The sequence below is a fragment of the Manis javanica genome, chromosome 6 (genome assembly GCF_040802235.1).
Source record: "Manis javanica isolate MJ-LG chromosome 6, MJ_LKY, whole genome shotgun sequence".
Lineage (NCBI taxonomy): Eukaryota > Metazoa > Chordata > Mammalia > Pholidota > Manidae > Manis > Manis javanica.
In genome coordinates, this window is record NC_133161.1 from 62,581,587 (window position 1) to 62,600,065 (window position 18,479).

Below are 18,479 nucleotides of genomic sequence, written 5' to 3' on the forward strand. Positions count from 1 at the left end.
AATCATTTCTTGCTGTGTCTTCAGATGACAAAGGGCAAAAGCAAGGTCTCTAGTCTCTTCTTATAAGGGTACTAATCCCATCATGAGGGCCTTACTGTCATGACCTCATCTAAACCTAATCAGTTCCCAAAGGCTTCATTTCCAAATACCATCACATTGGAGGTTAGGACCTCAACATATAAAATTGGTCAGGGAGGACAAAATTTAGTCCCTGGCCATAGTGAAGAATCAGTGTCCTTAAAGTCCTATCCCAGTGTACAGAGCTGTAGGTTTGTTAATATTAGGCTTTCAGAAGCTATGAAAACAGGGTAACACCAGTCCCTAAAGGCTAATTCAAACTTATGAAATTATTCAGTAAGATTCATTCTTCGATAACACAAATATTTATCGAATAGTGCCAGCACATTGCCTACATGGTGCTGGGCTCAGCCTGTCAAGAGAATAAAAGCATATAATAAATACTTTCTATTTGTAAGAGTGTGGTAAGAAATATACTATAAGTACACATAATTCATGTTTCAAGCATATTAATCAAATATTAATAGTATATGTACACAATAGACCTAGAGAGTTAGGAAAAGTAAAAAGAGGTAACCACTGATAGGACATGGTGACAGAGGAAATGGCATTGAAATATAGGATCACTCAGCAAAAAAATACAAGGTACAGTTTTGTGTTTGTGGAACAGTGCATTGACCAGTTGGCCTCGTGTTCCTGTGAGTGAGCTGTAGGCAGGGAGCCACAGCTCCGGAAGACGCAGAACCTCCAGGAGTGTTTGGATACCAGAAGGAGAAGGGGATTTGGTGGGGAAGGGTGGGGAGTGGGGTGGAAAGTGGAGGATAGGAGATTAGAAGTAATGAATAATTTTAGCAAGGCTTTGGATATTGAGAATGGCATATTCCAGGAAATTTTACCTAACTGTATAATAACTAAAAAGAAACCAGAGAAGGAGTTTAAGGAAGGAATGGGCAAGACTTGGCAACTTTAGAACTTGAATCATTCTTAAATCTAGTAGGGAAATTTTAAAGGGATATTGCAATAGGCTTTCCTATATTTTTGGCAATAAAAGAAGTGCAAGTAACATGAAATTATGTCTACAGTTTAATTTTTAAATGAATAGATAATGTATATTAGCCTCATAGTATTTGAGTCACTTGTGTATAAACTTTTAGTAGAACTGTAACTTCTACTGTCTCCTTTCTGCTCACATTTCTATAGTTTGGAAGGCATTTAGAAGGCTAAATTATCAGTTGGTCAGTGGCTGTATCATTGAAACCTAGCATAATAGTTGTAGTTAGAGTTACCATTACATTGCATTAGGAAGAAAATACATGGCTCATAGTAATGACAATTTTGGACAATATACTCATTTTTTTCACCATGACTGCCCTAAGGAGCAGTGTCAATCAGCACCACTTAAAATGTGTATATACTATGCCATGTTTGTTGTGAAACATTTATACCAAAGTATGATGCGAAAGCATCATAGATCATATGCTGAGATTTCATAAAAATAACTTCAGATTTGCTCTTACTCAGTCTCCATGTGATTTCCTAAGTGTACTTTCTGTACTAGATGGAACTAGAATCAACAATCTCCAGGGTCCACCTGCGTATCCTAATCCCCCGTCCCTTCTGAGTCTTTGCCTGCTGAGGAATTTCCACTGTAATGTTGGTTGGCCTCTAAGATCTGACATCAGCCTCTTCATTTGGAAGCCAGCATGATTCAGATGTACTCTTAATAAGTACAAAAGAGGAAAAAAAAGGTCAATACTATGCCTCATACAGCAGGGACCTACCTGGCCCTGGGAGTCCTCAGCTTGCATCACTTATTAATTTAAAAGATTATTGATAAGAAAATCTAGAAAGAAAGAAAAAAGTCCTAGTTCTCCTTCTAGCAAATTTAAATCTAAATGAATTTTCAAAATGTGAGATATATGTATTTAGCTACAATTTATGCTGTTATTTTTGTGAGCAAATAATATGATTAAGTTGTATACTTACATAAGATGGTTTAAGTTGTGTCAATGCCCTTGGTATTACCCATTTGCTTACACTCAGGCCCACTTTGTTCTTTTATAAAGATTACACTTTTAGAGTCATTATTGAGGTTAAGACATTTTATCTCAGTAATTCACATTAATCTCTTCGTTTTGTTATACAATAGGAAGAAAAAGAACAGCAGTGGGTGGGAAAAGAACTAGATAAAAAAAAAAGCAAAAGAGCTTGCTTTAAAGAAATTTTGTACAGACACGATTTTTTAAATCTTCTTGTGGCTAACACATTTGTAAGTTAGCACCCAATATTTTTGTACTCTACATTTATATAAATCATTATGTAAAACTTCTAGAATTATTTCTGTTTTTAAGTGGTTTCCTCTAATTTCCTATGCATTTTAGCATCCTAGTTGCATTGGGATTTTGCTTTTGTTTTGTATCTCTGTGAGAGCTCTGCCATAAAATGATTATTAGCATTTGCTAGTTTTTAAATAGCTCATAAAGTAAGCTTGATGTTGTGATGTGTCTGCGATGGTTCCTTGAAGCCCCATTTGTGGTGATGCAGTTAGTTAACCCTCCCCAGATCCCAGTCAGGGATCTAGCTGACCTTGGTTTGAGCTGCTCCACTGGGAGCTGATTATTATTTCCTAGTAAGTCCTCATACAAGGACTTTCACATATATTATGAGCATCAATGAGACTGGGGATCATTGGTAACTATTCCAGATCAATAAAAAAGAAAAGTGCATTTCTTTCCATTCTGCCATTACCTTCCCAAGTTGTAATTATAAATGTAATTTGGCCAGCTTGTCAGTGAAAATCTCTTCTGCACAGAGAAAGACCAGGATCATTATATCCACCTACCTGATAAACAACCAGAGCTCTCTTGCATTATTTATAAGTTTGGTCTTATTTCTAAGCACAATTAGGTCTCTTGATAACTAGCTCCCACTCACATTAAGCTTTTTCTTTTTCATTTCTGCATGATTCATTCTCACTCTGCCATTTTTTTTCATAACATTATAGGAAAAGTCACTCCTCTAATCATTCAATTACCTGAACATGTTCTGTCTCTAGTGCTATGCAGATGCAGTTGCCATGGGGTAAACCATGTTAATATTGCTCAATTTAATAAATAAGATCTCAGAGTTTCTTGAACTCTTTGTTACATACAATCCAACAGCTTTCACTGTACTAGGACATTGATCTTATTCTGTTTCCTGTAATGAACTTCTGTGTGCACATTTTAGATGTGGTAATTTATTTCATTCTGATTATTCAAATGACATAACATAGTTTTACACACCGAAGGGTAATCTGCAGACCAGTAAAACTCCTTCTTTTCAGTGCATCCTGAATAATAAGGGAGTTTCATTCCTCTTTAAGAAAATGAAGATGAGCACCTACATTCTGAATTATGTTAGATTTGTTTGAGAGTTGCAGCATAGCTTCCATTTACATACTCACATATGCAAAGCACAGACTTCCAGTCCTTTTAGCTCAAACCAGTGTTACCTATTCCTTGTCATTCCAGGAACCTTTATTGGTCTCTTTAAAATAAAGCTGAAAATTCAACCTTTAAGAAAACACTCTGCAATTGACTGTACTTATTCTACATATTAATTTCTTTTCATTTAAATTTGTGGGAAACTTCAAAGATACACAAAAGTAAAGAGACTAGTATAATGAATACTAGTTGTGTTGTCATCACTCAAAAACAGCTTCAACAGTTTTAACATGTTGCCATTCTTGGTCATCTGCCACTCCTCACACACTTAAAAAGATTTTGCTGAAGTAGTTTAAAGCAGCTCCCAGCTGAGATATATATCACTCATAAATACTTATTTTTAAATATAACAGTAGTATTATTATAACACTAAACAAAATAAGTAATAATTCTTTTATTATATATATACCAAAAATGGCCCTTCACAATTGATTGGTTCAAATCAGGATTTATAAAGGTCTCCCTATTGCATTTGGTTAAAATATTTCTTAAGCCACTTTTAATCTAATAATTCTAGATCCCTTTTTCAGAGGATATATTTCTTGAAAAAACTCACTTTCTTCCTTATCTTCCAATATTTCCTCAGTACTGAAGGGCTGAGCTTGCCTTGCTTAATTCATGTATAACCCACAAGTTGGACACGTGGGTCTCTCCCGGGCTGAATTTCAGCCTGCTGGAAGCAGCCTGACCGTGCTACTTATATAAAAATTGCTATGTCTCGTATCAACAAAATAAAATGATAGATAAAATAAATAGATACAATTAATATAGAAACAAGTATGGAATTTTACTTTAGCTATTTTGATGTTTGCTGACCTCACTAAGAAGTCTCCATGGTGAATTACACATAAGGCATCATGGTTTGGGGCCCATCTTGCTAACAAGGCCTGAGCCCAAAGGAGAAGTTGCATTATTACCACAAGATATACATGATCCACCTGTAAATACAGATGCAGATGCCTGGGTATATGCAGTTCTCTGGGGTGCCAGGAAACCATGCTTAGTATGCTGCGTCTACTCTACAGACAAAACCACTCTTTGAAATGATTTTTAAGATTTATAAAGTTGAGAAACAAGATGGTTTCCTTTCCAAACATTTATATTTTCCTCACCTAATAGCAGGAAGTTCATTTCAGATCATATTCCTGTGTTTACATTGCTGTGTTTCCTCTAAGTCAGAATAGAAACAAGTTGAGATGCATGATAAATTTTCAATATATTATATGAATGGTGCTCTTGTTTTTACTTGTTTGAGTAATTCAATGTACAGTGTCTAAAATTCAGATAAGGGGACTGGAGTGCTGAATAAATTTCTGAAAACAGATAAAGGAATTTTACACATTTTTCTTTTCAACTAGTTGAAGTACTTAAGATTTTATGTACTGAAGGGATATAGAGAAAGGGACTTCAGATTTATGTAAATAGTGTAGACCTGCACAAAATCAGGTGTCTCTGGAATTGTGTTAGTAGTGGTTCTATTTTATTTTGTTTTGGATTTTTGGTGTTAATGTGATCATAGCTAGAGTTTCTGAAAAAGAATTTCTGAGAGAACCTTAATGGAGAATCTAAGTCAGTTTCAGTTAATTTCTCAAAAGATTTATATTCAAGTCTCTGTTTCAGAGAGCCAAATTAAATGAGTAGATAAAAGTAGTCCTATTTCAAAGAACCCAAATTTAGTTTTGTGCTTTGTTTTTAGTTATAAACAGTGTGACTCTCTTCACAGCTTAGTATTCTGATGTGTGCAAATCAGTGATTTTCCAAACTGATCATTCTTGAGGTTCCTACATATCCTGATTAGTAAAAAAGTCTCTGATATCTTCGTTTTTACCAGTCCTTCCTCTTGAGCCTCGAGGACTTTTGCCCGCGAACCATCAGAGCTCACTATGTTGAAAGTGTTTAAGGAGTCGACCCTGTTCCACATGGCAGCCACAGGAAGAACTGCATAATCACATTAGCTGATTAATATGCCACATGATGAGTATTCCTCCTACACCAATCCACAGATAACATTCTTCCAAACTACACTGATGCTCTTTTTGGTGCACTCCTGGATAAGTTGCCTTGACCTCCAAGTTGAGAGGTCCCTTAGTTCATTCCCACATGCTCTGTCTGCCATTGTTTCTCAAAGCTTGGCACAGAACCAGTGTGACTGGGCACCAAAGGACTTTCAGTCTTAGACACAGTCTCAGTCCTACCCCACCTTGTGCCTTGACTACTCAAACAGTGGATCTTAAACTTGAATGTGCATAGAGAACATTTGAGCAACTTAAAAAAAATCCACATATTTCTTGACCCCACTAACAGAGATCTCATTTGGAAGCTCTGGAGTGAATCCAAGAATCTTCAACTTTAATAGCTTTCCAGGTGTTTCTGCTGCAAGTGGAAATACATCATCACTAGAGTTGTGGTCTCAATCCAGTGCTGCATGTTTGAATCACCAGGGAGTTTAAAAAGATGTTAATGATCGAGACCCTAGAACTAGTGAGAATGTTTGATATCTTGATCTGGGCAATAGTTACATGAGTGTAAACACATTTAAAGAAAAAAAAGATGCTAATGCCCAGGACCCTGTTCCCAACCAATTAAGTCAGAATATTTGAGTTTAGCAAGAGATAAACAGTTTCCAAAAGCTGTCCAGGTGAAAATTCTGCAAAAGGATTTGGGATCCACTACCTTAGACTGACCACCAGACAGCTCCATCCCCAAATACTGTGAAGTTCCTCATAGCTTTTTCCTGTCCCATAATCATAAAGGCCACCACTATCTGCTGTACAGTGTTTTCGTATCTTTCAAATTCAGGGGTCCCTGCCATACAAATTGGCCTGTCCAATGTTGTACATATTGAATGAAAGATATCTTATAGCTAGGACATAGTGTGAGTACTCACTGTCATTTGGACAATTATGTGAACTTTTCTTGCTGCAGTTGTGACAAGTTGTGTTCCCCTACACAGAGTTGTGTACACCTCCCTTGCTACAATTGTTCTCTTCTTACACAGCCCATCACTCAGCCCTACACTACTAGGTGTTAAGTTTTAGTGTATACAGATCCAGAACCTGGGGCCCTCTGTGCTCTAACTGTAATTTAGGATCAAAATGTCAAGCTCCTTCACTTCATGATGATAGAATTCTGAGCAGGGCAGAGATCAACAGCAGTTTCAACCTAGACTGTAAACCTAAAACATGTACATCGGTCTAACTTGGGCCATTTAAGTTAATTCAGTGAAGACGTAGCTTTAGGACCAAGGTTTAAATGTTTCATCTGCTTCCTCAATAAATGAAATGAATTATTTTTAAAACCGAAGTGGGCAAATGGCAGAGGGAGAAAGGGGATTTAAATATCTCTTGCTCTGTTACCTTAAGGCAATTTACATCTGTGTTCAAAGTAATAAAATAATGATATGTTTTTTAAAATTCAGTAGAATAGTATCTTGAGGGAAATATATATATGAATTAAAAATATTTGACCAATTTTTTAGAGTCTATATGTACTTGTGGAAATTTCAATTATGACATGATGAAGATTGCTGCAAGTTTTTGCTTTTATTTTTAAATTCATGGTTGGTATTTGTGCATGTGAAGAACTTGTAGCCAGAGGGCATAGGGAACTCTGCCTCTGCCTCCCTATTAACCACTCCAAAGCTGCCCCAACAAATTTCCAATATAATAAAAAAGCATGCTTTTTATGCAAATGCAGCTTCAAGACAAGTTCCATGGTGTCCCCTCCCCACCCAAAACTTCCAATCAATTTTCTGCCATTCAGACCCTCTCTATGTAGAAATCCTAAAGTGGCCAATAATATAAAAACAATTATTAGAGATATGTGGTGTCTCCCAGCACCTCTATGAATAGCCTGTGTTCAACATAAACTATATTCAGAACCCATGTATTATTAATTTGTCTCTTAAATAATTCATTTCTAAATATACTCCACATGTGACTTGGAATCCTTAATAGCATCTAATAAAAACTACTAAATGGTGTGTGTGTATATATGTGCTTTACTGTGTCACAAAAACCACTGAAGGTTATCTGTTATTTTTTATTTTTTTAAAATCTGCAGGATCATTTTAGTGACTACTGTGATAACTAGAAGCACTCCTACCAGATTTCTGCTGCAAGTAAAGAATTAAAAGAGGATTCCTCTACTACATAAGAAAATGTTAGGTTAACTCCTAAACTGTAATTACAGACATTCAGATTTGTTATAAACAGCTGTATGTTTTTCTTTTAGCTATTACTTGTCGAAAGCAAGATGGGGGACAAGCTGGCATCCATGATTGCCTACAGCATGCAGGCCCTGTGCCAGCCCTCACCCAAGCGTGCCAGATCCCCTGCCAGGATGACTGTCAGTTTACCAGCTGGTCCAAGTTTTCTTCATGCAATGGAGACTGTGGTGCAATTAGGACCAGAAAGCGTACTATTGTTGGTAAGAATAATTGGGATGCCAATGCCAACACTTGTCAAGATACAAAAAACAAAATAAAAGTCAGACCACGAGAGTTCTGACAGTATATTGGAAAATACACTATTATGCCTTATTGTTACCATATTTATACCTAATGCATCAGTGGATTTGGATGTGTATGTTAATCTAAGTTGGCAGTGACAGACTCCTTATGTACATGTAGTAGAAAGAAAACATAGTTTTGCAAATTGAACTCTGTCTCCCTATACAATACACTATAGACTATTCTTTCAGTTTACATGTACTTTTAGTGGATTGCCTACAGGTGATGAAGTGCTTGGAGGAAAGTGTTTTGGGAATAAAAGGAAAGGTGGCAACTTTATTTCCTTAATCCATTCTTACTGCCAGAGCGTCAGATTCTTCTTCATATCCTAAAAGAAGAATGTGACGCTGATACTGTGTCTGAAAACTGCACTTTAAAAGGCAGTTACAGTGACAAGATGCAGTAATATAATGAACAAGAACAGGAGCTATCATGCTGAGCTAAGCCCTGGTGCATTAAAAAATATTGTCAATGGCAAAAGAAACCTAAAAATATTGGTGCTAGTAGGCTATTCAGAATATAAAGATTATAAAGTGAATCATCTGTCATAAAGAAGACTGTTGAAAGCTATATATATATGAAAGTTAGAGATAAATATATATAAAATGCATGTAATTATGTGCAATATAATGCAATATAATATGCAATATAATGAAAGTGTATAACAAATACAAGTATATGTGATCTAATTAAAATAATGAAATATTTTTCAAGCACATGTTACTGTTACACTCATTTCTTTTTATTTTAAAAGGAAATTTACTTAGATTTATATATAAACTATTTCTAACATTTTTATTCTGATGTTAAATATCTTCACTTTGAATATTATTTCCTGCATTAGTCACCAAGTATGTGAAAATGATTACTTCTTAGAAATACTGAAAAATACAAATCATAATCAGAAAAGTAAATACAAAAATCTCATTTTCTGAATTGTACTCCTATATAACTTACCATCTATTTGGAATTAATGAGAAAGCTATGCAGTCCAGTCCAGTGACTCTCTCCATTTCACAATTTGCACATGTTATAAAGGAGAGATTTATGCAGTTACTTCAAACTTCCCAGTCAGTGAAAGCACATGATAATTTGAGAGACTTTTAATATCTTGAAGAGCATAAAATTCAGCACAAAGGTTTGTCCCTTATACAAAGTGGCCTATTTTTAAATGAGAAAAGAAGAAAAATTCTACTTTGCAAAGTACAGAGTACTAACAAGAGCCTGTTGAGAAAGCCCTATGGGGTGAGAAAATGGCATTATTTTTAAAGGCTACTGTTGAACAAGGTTAAAAATGGAGAAAGGAAGTTTAACAAAGGAGAAAACAGGGATGCTTACAATTAATAATGATATTTTTCAACTTAAATTTCTCCACAGGAAAAAGTAAAAAGAAGGAAAAATGTAAAAATTCTCATTTATACCCCCTGATTGAGACTCAGTATTGCCCTTGTGACAAGTATAGTGCACAGCCTGTGGGGAACTGGTCAGACTGCATTTTACCAGAGGGGAAAGTGGAAGTGATGCTGGGGATGAAAGTACAAGGAGACATCAAGGAATGTGGTCAAGGATATCGGTATCAAGCAATGGCGTGCTATGATCAAAACGGCAGGCTTGTGGAAACGTCCAGATGTAACAGCCATGGTAATCTGTTTTTTTCTCCGTGTTATATATTTGCTATGTTTGGGGGTAGAGGTAAAATCCATGTGTATCAGAACGGATGGAAGTGAAGATTTACAGACATGCATTCTAAATTGAACATTATGGAGCACCATACTGTATATATATCATTTATATGTAACAGGACATTCAGTGGCACTTGTCTCATTGTCCAGAAGTTGGCAACTAAACCCCAAAGTTGGTGGCATGGAAGCCTTGTAGGTAGGCTAAACAGTGCCAGAAACCCCTCTTGGGGCTGATCAAGAGTCTGTTGAATGGGCACAACAATCCCCAGCCAAATCTGTGAACGAAAAGCGAATTCAGGTGGAGATTTGAATTTAACTTGAGAATTAAACTTTCAAGTGAGTCAGACTTTCAACAACCAACTGTGAAGACTTGTAATGTGCCCAAAACATCAGTAAATGGCAGAGAAGAAAGTTTGAAAGCCACAATTGGCAAAAACTCAACCATCTCCTGTTTATTCCTCATTGAGCAGAGATTGGAGAAAAAAGAAAGAAAAGAAAAAAGAAAAATGTACAATACTCTTATGAAACTGCACCCAATTTTTTTTTTTAAGTAAAAAGCTACAGCACAGTGATAATTGAGTTGCCAAAGGTTTGTGAAGACCGGCCATATCTGACCAGAGTATGTAGTGAGCTCTTTGTTTCTAAGTCTTAATATAGTCAGTCTTAAGCAGTATTTCTCTATTATACTTTTATTTAATGCATCTGTCTTTTTATAGTGGATGAGATCAGTTTACAGTGGATGAGCCTGAATCACAGGTGTCACTATTTTGCACTAGACAGTGACACTATGTTCTGCATGGAAGTGACCTAAGAAAGATGAGTTAAATCGCTAATAGGGAGGTACACGGCAATCACCCTCCAGTCTTGCTGAATAACTTCTGCTTTCTGAACAGTACTCCTCTAGTTTTATTATATGGTCCAGAAAACAACATGAACTAGTAAGACCATCTCACATTTATAAACCATCAAGGTATCTGATGTTACATTTATTGGAATCTCTTAAAGCTATACCTGTAAAGACGTTTCCAAAAACCTGGTCCTTTTTTTTTTTCACCTTATCTCATAATGCCTGTTTTACTAAAGCCAAATGATATAAGTTCCAAAGACTGTATAATATTGAAACTCTAAATACAAGTATTTTTCAGGTTAATGTATATGCTTTGCTAAGTTTAGGATTATTACATGCATTTAAAACAATAACTATAAAAGAAAAAAGAGTTTAGTGTTTATAAGTACACCTTGAGAAACATCTCTAAGAGTAACTATGTATTTTATTCTCTTTCGAATAACATAGGTGCTATAAATTAGATACCAAGAAAAATGTAAATGCACTTCCCATTCTGAGATAATATGATGATAATGTAGATGATCATAATTAGTCATTACAATGTAAAATTGAAGATCACTTTAAAAGCATGTTTGCCCTGGAATGTAGCATTGTTTGCTCACATTTCAAAGTGTTATGCATAGTGAATCACCAAGATAATCATCTGTTTTTGACATCACCTGTGAGCTTTCAGAATGAGTCTCACATATTCTCACTTTTACCCTGATCTGTTAATTAGATGCATGAGAACTTCAGTAAGCCATTTAACAGTCTTAATTTAGAAAAAAGCTTTTGAAATACCCTGTGACTCTTACAAAAAAAAAATGATCACTTAAAAAATGTAAAAGTACAAAAATAAATGAAATTGCCCAAAGGCAGTAGATTTCCTACCTCAGCATTGTCAATTCAAAGCATCTCCTATTGCCTAAAAATAAAATATTGCTGTTGATATCTATCAAATACTTGCCAACTTGGAGAGACCTTGAGAAAACTCAAAAATCAGTTGTTAGGTTAAATTATGTGCCACCAAATGTTTTCATAAAGGCTTAGATAGTAAATATTTTAGGCTCTGGAGGCCAAAAAGTCACGTGTCACAACTGACTGCAGTTGTATAGCATGAAAGCAGCCATAGTCAATACATGAGTGATGGCATGGCTGTGTTTCAGGAAAACTGCATTTACAAAAACAGGCTGCCAGCCTGGGTTGTTATTCGCCAACTGGGACCTAAACCCTTGTTACTCAAAATGCAGTCTACAGACCAGCAGCATACACATCAGAGGGAAACGATTGGAAATACAGAAATTGAGCCCATACTACAGACCTACTGAGTCAGGAATCTGCCTTCCAACAAGATACCCAGGGGGTTCCATTACACTCTCCAAGTTTAAGGGTTACTTCACTGAATCATGCAGGTACTCACAGGGGTTGGTAGGGACCATGAGTTTGAATCTTGGTGGGAAAGGCGTGTGGAGATCATCTCCTAGAGAACCACAACATGACTTGGACAAAACAATAAACACCCCCTATGTGAGATAACCAACTGTGGGAAAGAGAACATTAGGCAATTTTTTATATTTATAAAGATGGATCTTCAGAAAGTGAATACCTGTTTAGATATAATTTTTTAAATGAAATGAGTTTAGAGGACCTTCTGTGGAAAAGATATTGGCAATTTAATGACTGCCCTGTGGAAAGTCTTTTTCAGTTCCGTTAGAGAAATACGAGAGCTCTAGGTTTATTTACTGCTCTATTGGTAACAGAATACAATTCAACATTAAAGTGCTGTGTGCATTTGACTTTGTGCACTCAGTATTCATGATCCACTGACTCTAAAATTATCAGGGCTCTGTACTGTCATTTGGACCTTTTGCTGGCATTCAGACAGCTGTGATATGATTTTTGTCACATTACAACATTTAAATTATTTCTTTTAATTGTAGTCAGTATTGAATAGTTCAGAATAGTTTGTCTGATGCTTATTAGTGTAAGGTTAATTTCCCCATATCATTAATTTTCAAATATAGTGATCTGTTGACTCTTCCATGCTTTGTCGCTTTGCCTGTTATGTTTATGAATGTTATTACAGTGAAGGACATGAATAAATGATTTTAGCAATTTACTTTTGGGAGCATCTATAGGATTCAATGTGTGCCCATTAAAGCTTGATATTTTACAAAAACCCTTTCTGGCACCCAAAGTTGCTTTTATAGGTTTCATAGGTGGTTTGCACTACAGCACTAATTATTAAAATAAAAATAATGCTCTACAAATTTAACAAGTGAAATAAAGCCTTTTAATAATACAGTCTCCTATTATAACTATAGGTTACCTTTATATGCCAACTTTTAACATTATCACCTAATAGCCTAAGTGATCTACATCTTTATTTCACCAGCCTTCCTTAGTCATGTTGCAGGCAATTTCAAAGAAAGAATCATGTTTAAATGACCATCCCTAGCTGCTGCAAGAAACTAACTGCCAGGTGCTGCCTTGTCAGTCAGGGACTCTGGTACACTTGTTACAGGTGTGGGGTCATTGGCTATTAGAATTTATGGAAGCAAAAGAGCCATCATAAAAACTTAGGAAAGGAATATATTGTGGGTGTATTTGTGTTATAAGTGCCCAACTGAATTTAAAAAAATCATATAGTACTCAATTTACAAATAGATTTTAGTTCAAGAGCACGTACTTTTAGACATTGTGTGGAATGCAGGGTACATCTCATAAAACTATGAACATGGGGAGAGTAGATTCTAAGGATACCTACATGACTACTCAACCATAATATAACTGGAATGTATGCATTACTCTTTGTAATGAGATTCTGTAGATTATATAAATTTAATATTAGAGGTCAATTAGAAACAAAATTGAAAGAGCAATTGTTCCTTATCATAGTAGATGCTCATGTTTGAGGAAGAGCATGTTTAATTAAACCAGGCAGAAATGGCAGTAAATAGTCTTGTAAACAAGCTGAAATGGAGTGCTGATTTCTCTGAAAAGCTTTTTCAGTTGGTGGTATTTATTTAATGTCTTATACACTTCAGAATTTGAATCTCCCATTTGATATCATTCACATAGCTAGTATGGCTTTTGAAGATACTGAGATCTTTTTCCTTTCAAATGTAAAAGAGAGGCAGGGTAGGAGAGACAAACTTTTCCTGAGGTAAAGGTTGCAAGTTTAAAGAGCCAGAGAGAGAAGGAGAGGGCTGTGTGGATACTTAGGTACAAAAAGAAAGCAGTTGCCTAGGGTTGAATATACATAAGGAGTGGATACCAGCATTTTTCTCAAGCAGGTTCCCTAGAGGAGCACTATGGAAGTTATGAGGGAAAGACTTTGGGAAATTTCCTGCAGCTACCATTTATGTCACGTGTGATGGAAAAACATCTGGTGTTACCATTTAGTTCCACATGCTCCATGTCCTAGAGACGTTAACTCATCTGTTACTTAATAACACGGTTTCCAACGTGGGTTCCATGGAGTCCCTCAGGCAAGATTGTCAAACACATTTTTTGTCAAAGCCCATACATTTCATTTGGGCTTTCTTTTCAGCTTTTAGGAAGAAAGTGTTCTGCTTAAAATAAATTCAACTGCTGAAAAACATTCATTATTTGCAGTAATTTGATTTGATCTTTGCCTTTATCAATAATTTTTGCCACTAAATTTTACCCCATGGTCTTTCTATTGGCCTCTGATCCCTTATACCCCCTAATGCCTTAGAGAAGTGTAAACCCTGATTTCAGTGAAATTATTAGAGAGTGATAATATTGCTGATGTCTAGGTAATTTTATTGATATAACCATAGAGTTCATTATCTGTGTTGTTTACAAGTTTTCATAGTTCATAAATATACTAAATGACCTGTGCGAGTGAATCCACATAAAGATTCCTGTTATATTACTAAGTCCAGCAAATTAAAAGTGGTTTTAAAGCTCTATATGCTGTTAGTTGAGAATAGTCTTATTACTATTTCAAAGCATCATCAAAATGGTCATGAAGTGAACAAGACTTATGCATAAGGAATTTTTTTCATAAATGCATGAAGAAGGCATTATATATTAGACATTAGCCATATCTCTGGGCTCAGAAGTAACCTGAGAGGGCATCCACAAATTTGTGGGCATTTAACATTTTAATTCTAAAGAAAAGTCTTTACTTGTATTTACTCTCCATGTGTATCCCACTTCTTCATAATTACATGGAAGGCCAACTTAGCTCATACTGGAAATTTTAGTTAATTTGTATGAAAACAATTTTGACTGCTTTATAGTCTTTTTTAAATACTAATTTTAAAAAAACTTAAAAGTTTATCAATACAACAGTTTCCCCTCCCTTTGTCATAAGTTTGACCTTTTAAGTTTGGGGAATTTTGTTTTTCTGTTTGCTTATGCATTTCTTTACATATCTGGAAATGGACATAAAAAGGACTACTTAAAAAAATTAATACTTCATACAGCTCAAAACGTGAATCCATTTTAAAGCATTTTAAACACAGCCTATCTTGATAATCTCTTTCTCACTGGTCCACTGAGATGCTATAGGAAAAAGTCAGTAAGTAGAGGAATGCAATATCTGAGTCATTCTCCTAGAGATTTATAGTTCATATTTTCAAAAAAGAAAGAAAAGAAAGCCCAGGCAAAAGGGACCTGTTTAATCTAGTTTAATGCAACAGTGTTCCAACTTACTTGACCACAGAATGCTTTTCATAAAAATTATGTTTAACACTTACTAGGACCCAACGAACTAGTGTTTAAAGAGCATTCTTTTGGAAATAGGTCTATCGCAATGTATGATTTTCATTGATTGAAAGAACAGTGTCCTGCACTGGATCAAGTTAAAAATAAGTCATCTACATTATGATCTACATTTTGTGCCTCTTTATGCCCTCAACCTCCCTACTTCCCCACCCCAACCCCTCCCCCATGGTAGGCTGGTCACGGGGAGAGTAGCGCAGCATGGAGAATATAGCCAAAGATTCTGTAACTTCTTCCTATGTCAACAGATAGTAGCTGTACTAGTGGGGTTGGGGATTTAATAATATGGGTAACTGTTGAACTACTGTCTTGTATACTTAAAACTAATATAAGATTGCATATCAGTGATACTTATTAAAAATAAATTAAATAAATAAAGGAACAGCCAAAAATAAACTATTTAAGTTTCAAAGTTAATTTATTCCCCATTACTTCATCTTCAGAATCTCAACAATCCATCAAATATGTTTATATTGCTGAGAAAGCCCTATTCTATAAGTGAGGATTTTTAGAACTTACCTTTTTGATTTTTAATACACTACTAGTTAAAATTGTAAGTGTTAAATTTGGGAAGAAAGTGCATAAATGCTTTAAAATATGTAATTATTCCCAAAGTTCTTATTTCAGTTAAATAAGTAAACTATAGAGGCAGATTTCTTAGATAAATAAGTTTATGTATTTCCTGTTATGTATTCTGACACTGGTACCTGGGGTTAAGCCAAACTTTCCAAGTTAAAGGCCCAGTCCTTTACGTGACTGTTCTCACTTCCAACATCAGCTGCAAGTTTAGGGGTGCCCAGGCCAGCCTTCCTACTGACAGACCGGCTAGTTTTGAGAGTTCCCACTTCCCCTTCAGGTTCATTAATTCACTGGAATGACTCCGAGAACCCAGAAAAGCACTCTACTTACAGTTACAGCTTTATTATAGCAAAAGGATACACATCAGAACCAGCCAACGTAAGAGACCCAAAGGCGCGGCCAGGGAGTTCCCCAAGCCCCAGGCTTCCATGTTCTCTCCCAGGAGAGCCAGAAGACGCTACCCTCTCTGCACAATGAACTGTATTATCAGCAAGACAGCTCACTTGAGCTTTGGTGTCTGGAATTTTTGTTCGGGTCTCATTATGTAGGCATGATTAATTGAATCATTGACGACATGGATGAATTCAGTCTCCTCTCCACAGAGACTGGGTGGATATCAAGTAGCTTAAAGCCCCAACCCTCTAAACAGTGGTTAGTCTTTGTGGTGTGACTAGTTCCCCCACTCCTGAGACATCTCATTACCAAAACTCAAGTATCGTCCCAGGTACCTCCATGAATAAGAAAGATATTCCTATCACTCAGAAAATGTCAGGTCTTGGAGGTTGCCTCTCAGGAATCAAAGACCAAGACCAGCTAAATCCATTATTATACAACAGAAAGCTTTAGAGTTTGCTGCAAGATGTGACCTTAAAATGAGCTTGTACATAGATGCATCTCAATTAATCCTAATGTGTCTGGCCATTGGGGAAGCTCCATGTATTGGAATAACAGCAACAAAGCCCACAGCTATTAACACTGATGCTGTGTTCCTGAGAAAATCTATAAATTCTTAGCAGATATGAAGAGATATGCCTTCATATGTATATAAAACAGATAAATATTGAGATGTACAATTGAGATAGTATTTCACTGTAGTTATATCAATTTACTAGAACATTTCACTATGAAAATTTTAATTGCCCAATGTTGATTCATAACTTTTCATCCATTAAATATATGAGTTTGGGTAGAATATTTTATTATAGGAGTTTGGATATATACAGAGAGGTTTGTTTTCCTCAGGTTGGGTTATCAGTTAATATATAATTATAAAAAATATTCTGTTCATTTGGGAAATTTTTTTAATGATCTTTTTTTCAATATTTTCAAACCCACGAGGACAGCAGTAGATAAAGGTCTATCTAAATTTTCTTGTTCCTGATCACAATCATTTGCATATAATACACATTTAAGTAGGGGAGATGTTTGAGGTCGCTTTTGAGAATAATCCAGACCTTTCAGATAGAGTGCCAGAGTTGCTCATTCACACAGCTGTAAATCAGAACAAACCAATATTTTCCACATGCGTTCAAAATGAATTATTCAATCAGCAGTGTACCTTTCAAAAGCACAATATAGTAATTGTGAAGGTGGTTGAAAGCTACTCTATCTGCACATTCATAATTCAAGTGAATGAGGTGACTGGGTATATCTCAAAGGCAGTATGTCCTCCAGTTGCCACTTCAAACCTGCTAGTATTTTGTATTTATTTCAACCTGAAAGAGCATTAAGAATAAATATAGGCTACAAAAAATATGATCAGAAATCAAGTTTTATTTTTCCATGTGTCAAATTCAGTGTTGAATTTCTGGAAGTTTTAACACCCTAATTGTGAAGTCACTTATTTTATTCCAGTATTCCTCAGAAGCCATAAATTGCTGCAAGATGCCAGCAGTTTATTTAGCCTTAAATGCATCAAATGTTTCTCTTTCCATCCCTGAAGACTATTTGGTGTTAATTGCCCTCGAAAATAATCTTAGTGGAGAAGACAGGGGAATGCTTATCTAGCAGTTCACTAGTAGCATTAAGGATTTTAATTGTGCTAGATAAACATGACAAGCAGTTATTGAGTGTTATTACATATTGGAAAATGAAAGTGGAATGCTAAGAATTATACTCTTGCAGTTTTGTTCTTTATCTCAGTGCCTAATTTGTTTCTTTTAACAACTTAATAGGTTAAGTTTTATTTGAGAGATGTTTTCTGGAATGCGCTATTAGAAGATAAGGCATAAAAGTTTTGTATCTTCTTACATAAATATGCTTTACTTCTACGTACTTAATATACTACTTTTATATCTGCTTTCTTAATAATGTGAATCAGCCTGAAATCACTAATGCCATAATACTGCAACAGGTAAAATAGAAAGAATTTATATTTATCTGTTACTCTGTGAGGAAATGACACGAAGGATCATGTGATTCTACTTTCAACTATAATTACAGAATAACAGAAGGTTAGAGGTGTACATTTGCTGTCATTTTGAAGTCTAGCAAAATGGGAAAATGTAATAAACATTACATAATAAAACAGAAATAAAACAAATATTTAAATAACTTATTACCCTGCAAATACTAGTGTCCTTTTGCTAAAGGTATTGAAAATATTGGGAAATAAATGGGATATT

General features: G+C 35.4%; 1 protein-coding gene across 4 annotated transcripts in view; it reads left to right on the plus strand.

Annotated features, from left to right (window-relative positions):
- Positions 1–18,479, plus strand: part of THSD7A (thrombospondin type 1 domain containing 7A) — a 435,849-nt gene that overhangs the window by 377,501 nt on the left and 39,869 nt on the right. For all 4 annotated transcript variants that reach the window (XR_012132273.1, XM_037019842.2, XM_073238769.1 and 1 more), the window contains 2 exons: positions 7,737–7,931; positions 9,391–9,654. Coding sequence is in view for 3 of the 4 variants with exons in the window: in XM_037019842.2 (XP_036875737.2) it covers positions 7,737–7,931; positions 9,391–9,654 (459 nt within the window). In the remaining variant the exon portion in view is untranslated. The remainder of the gene's footprint in view (positions 1–7,736; positions 7,932–9,390; positions 9,655–18,479) is intronic.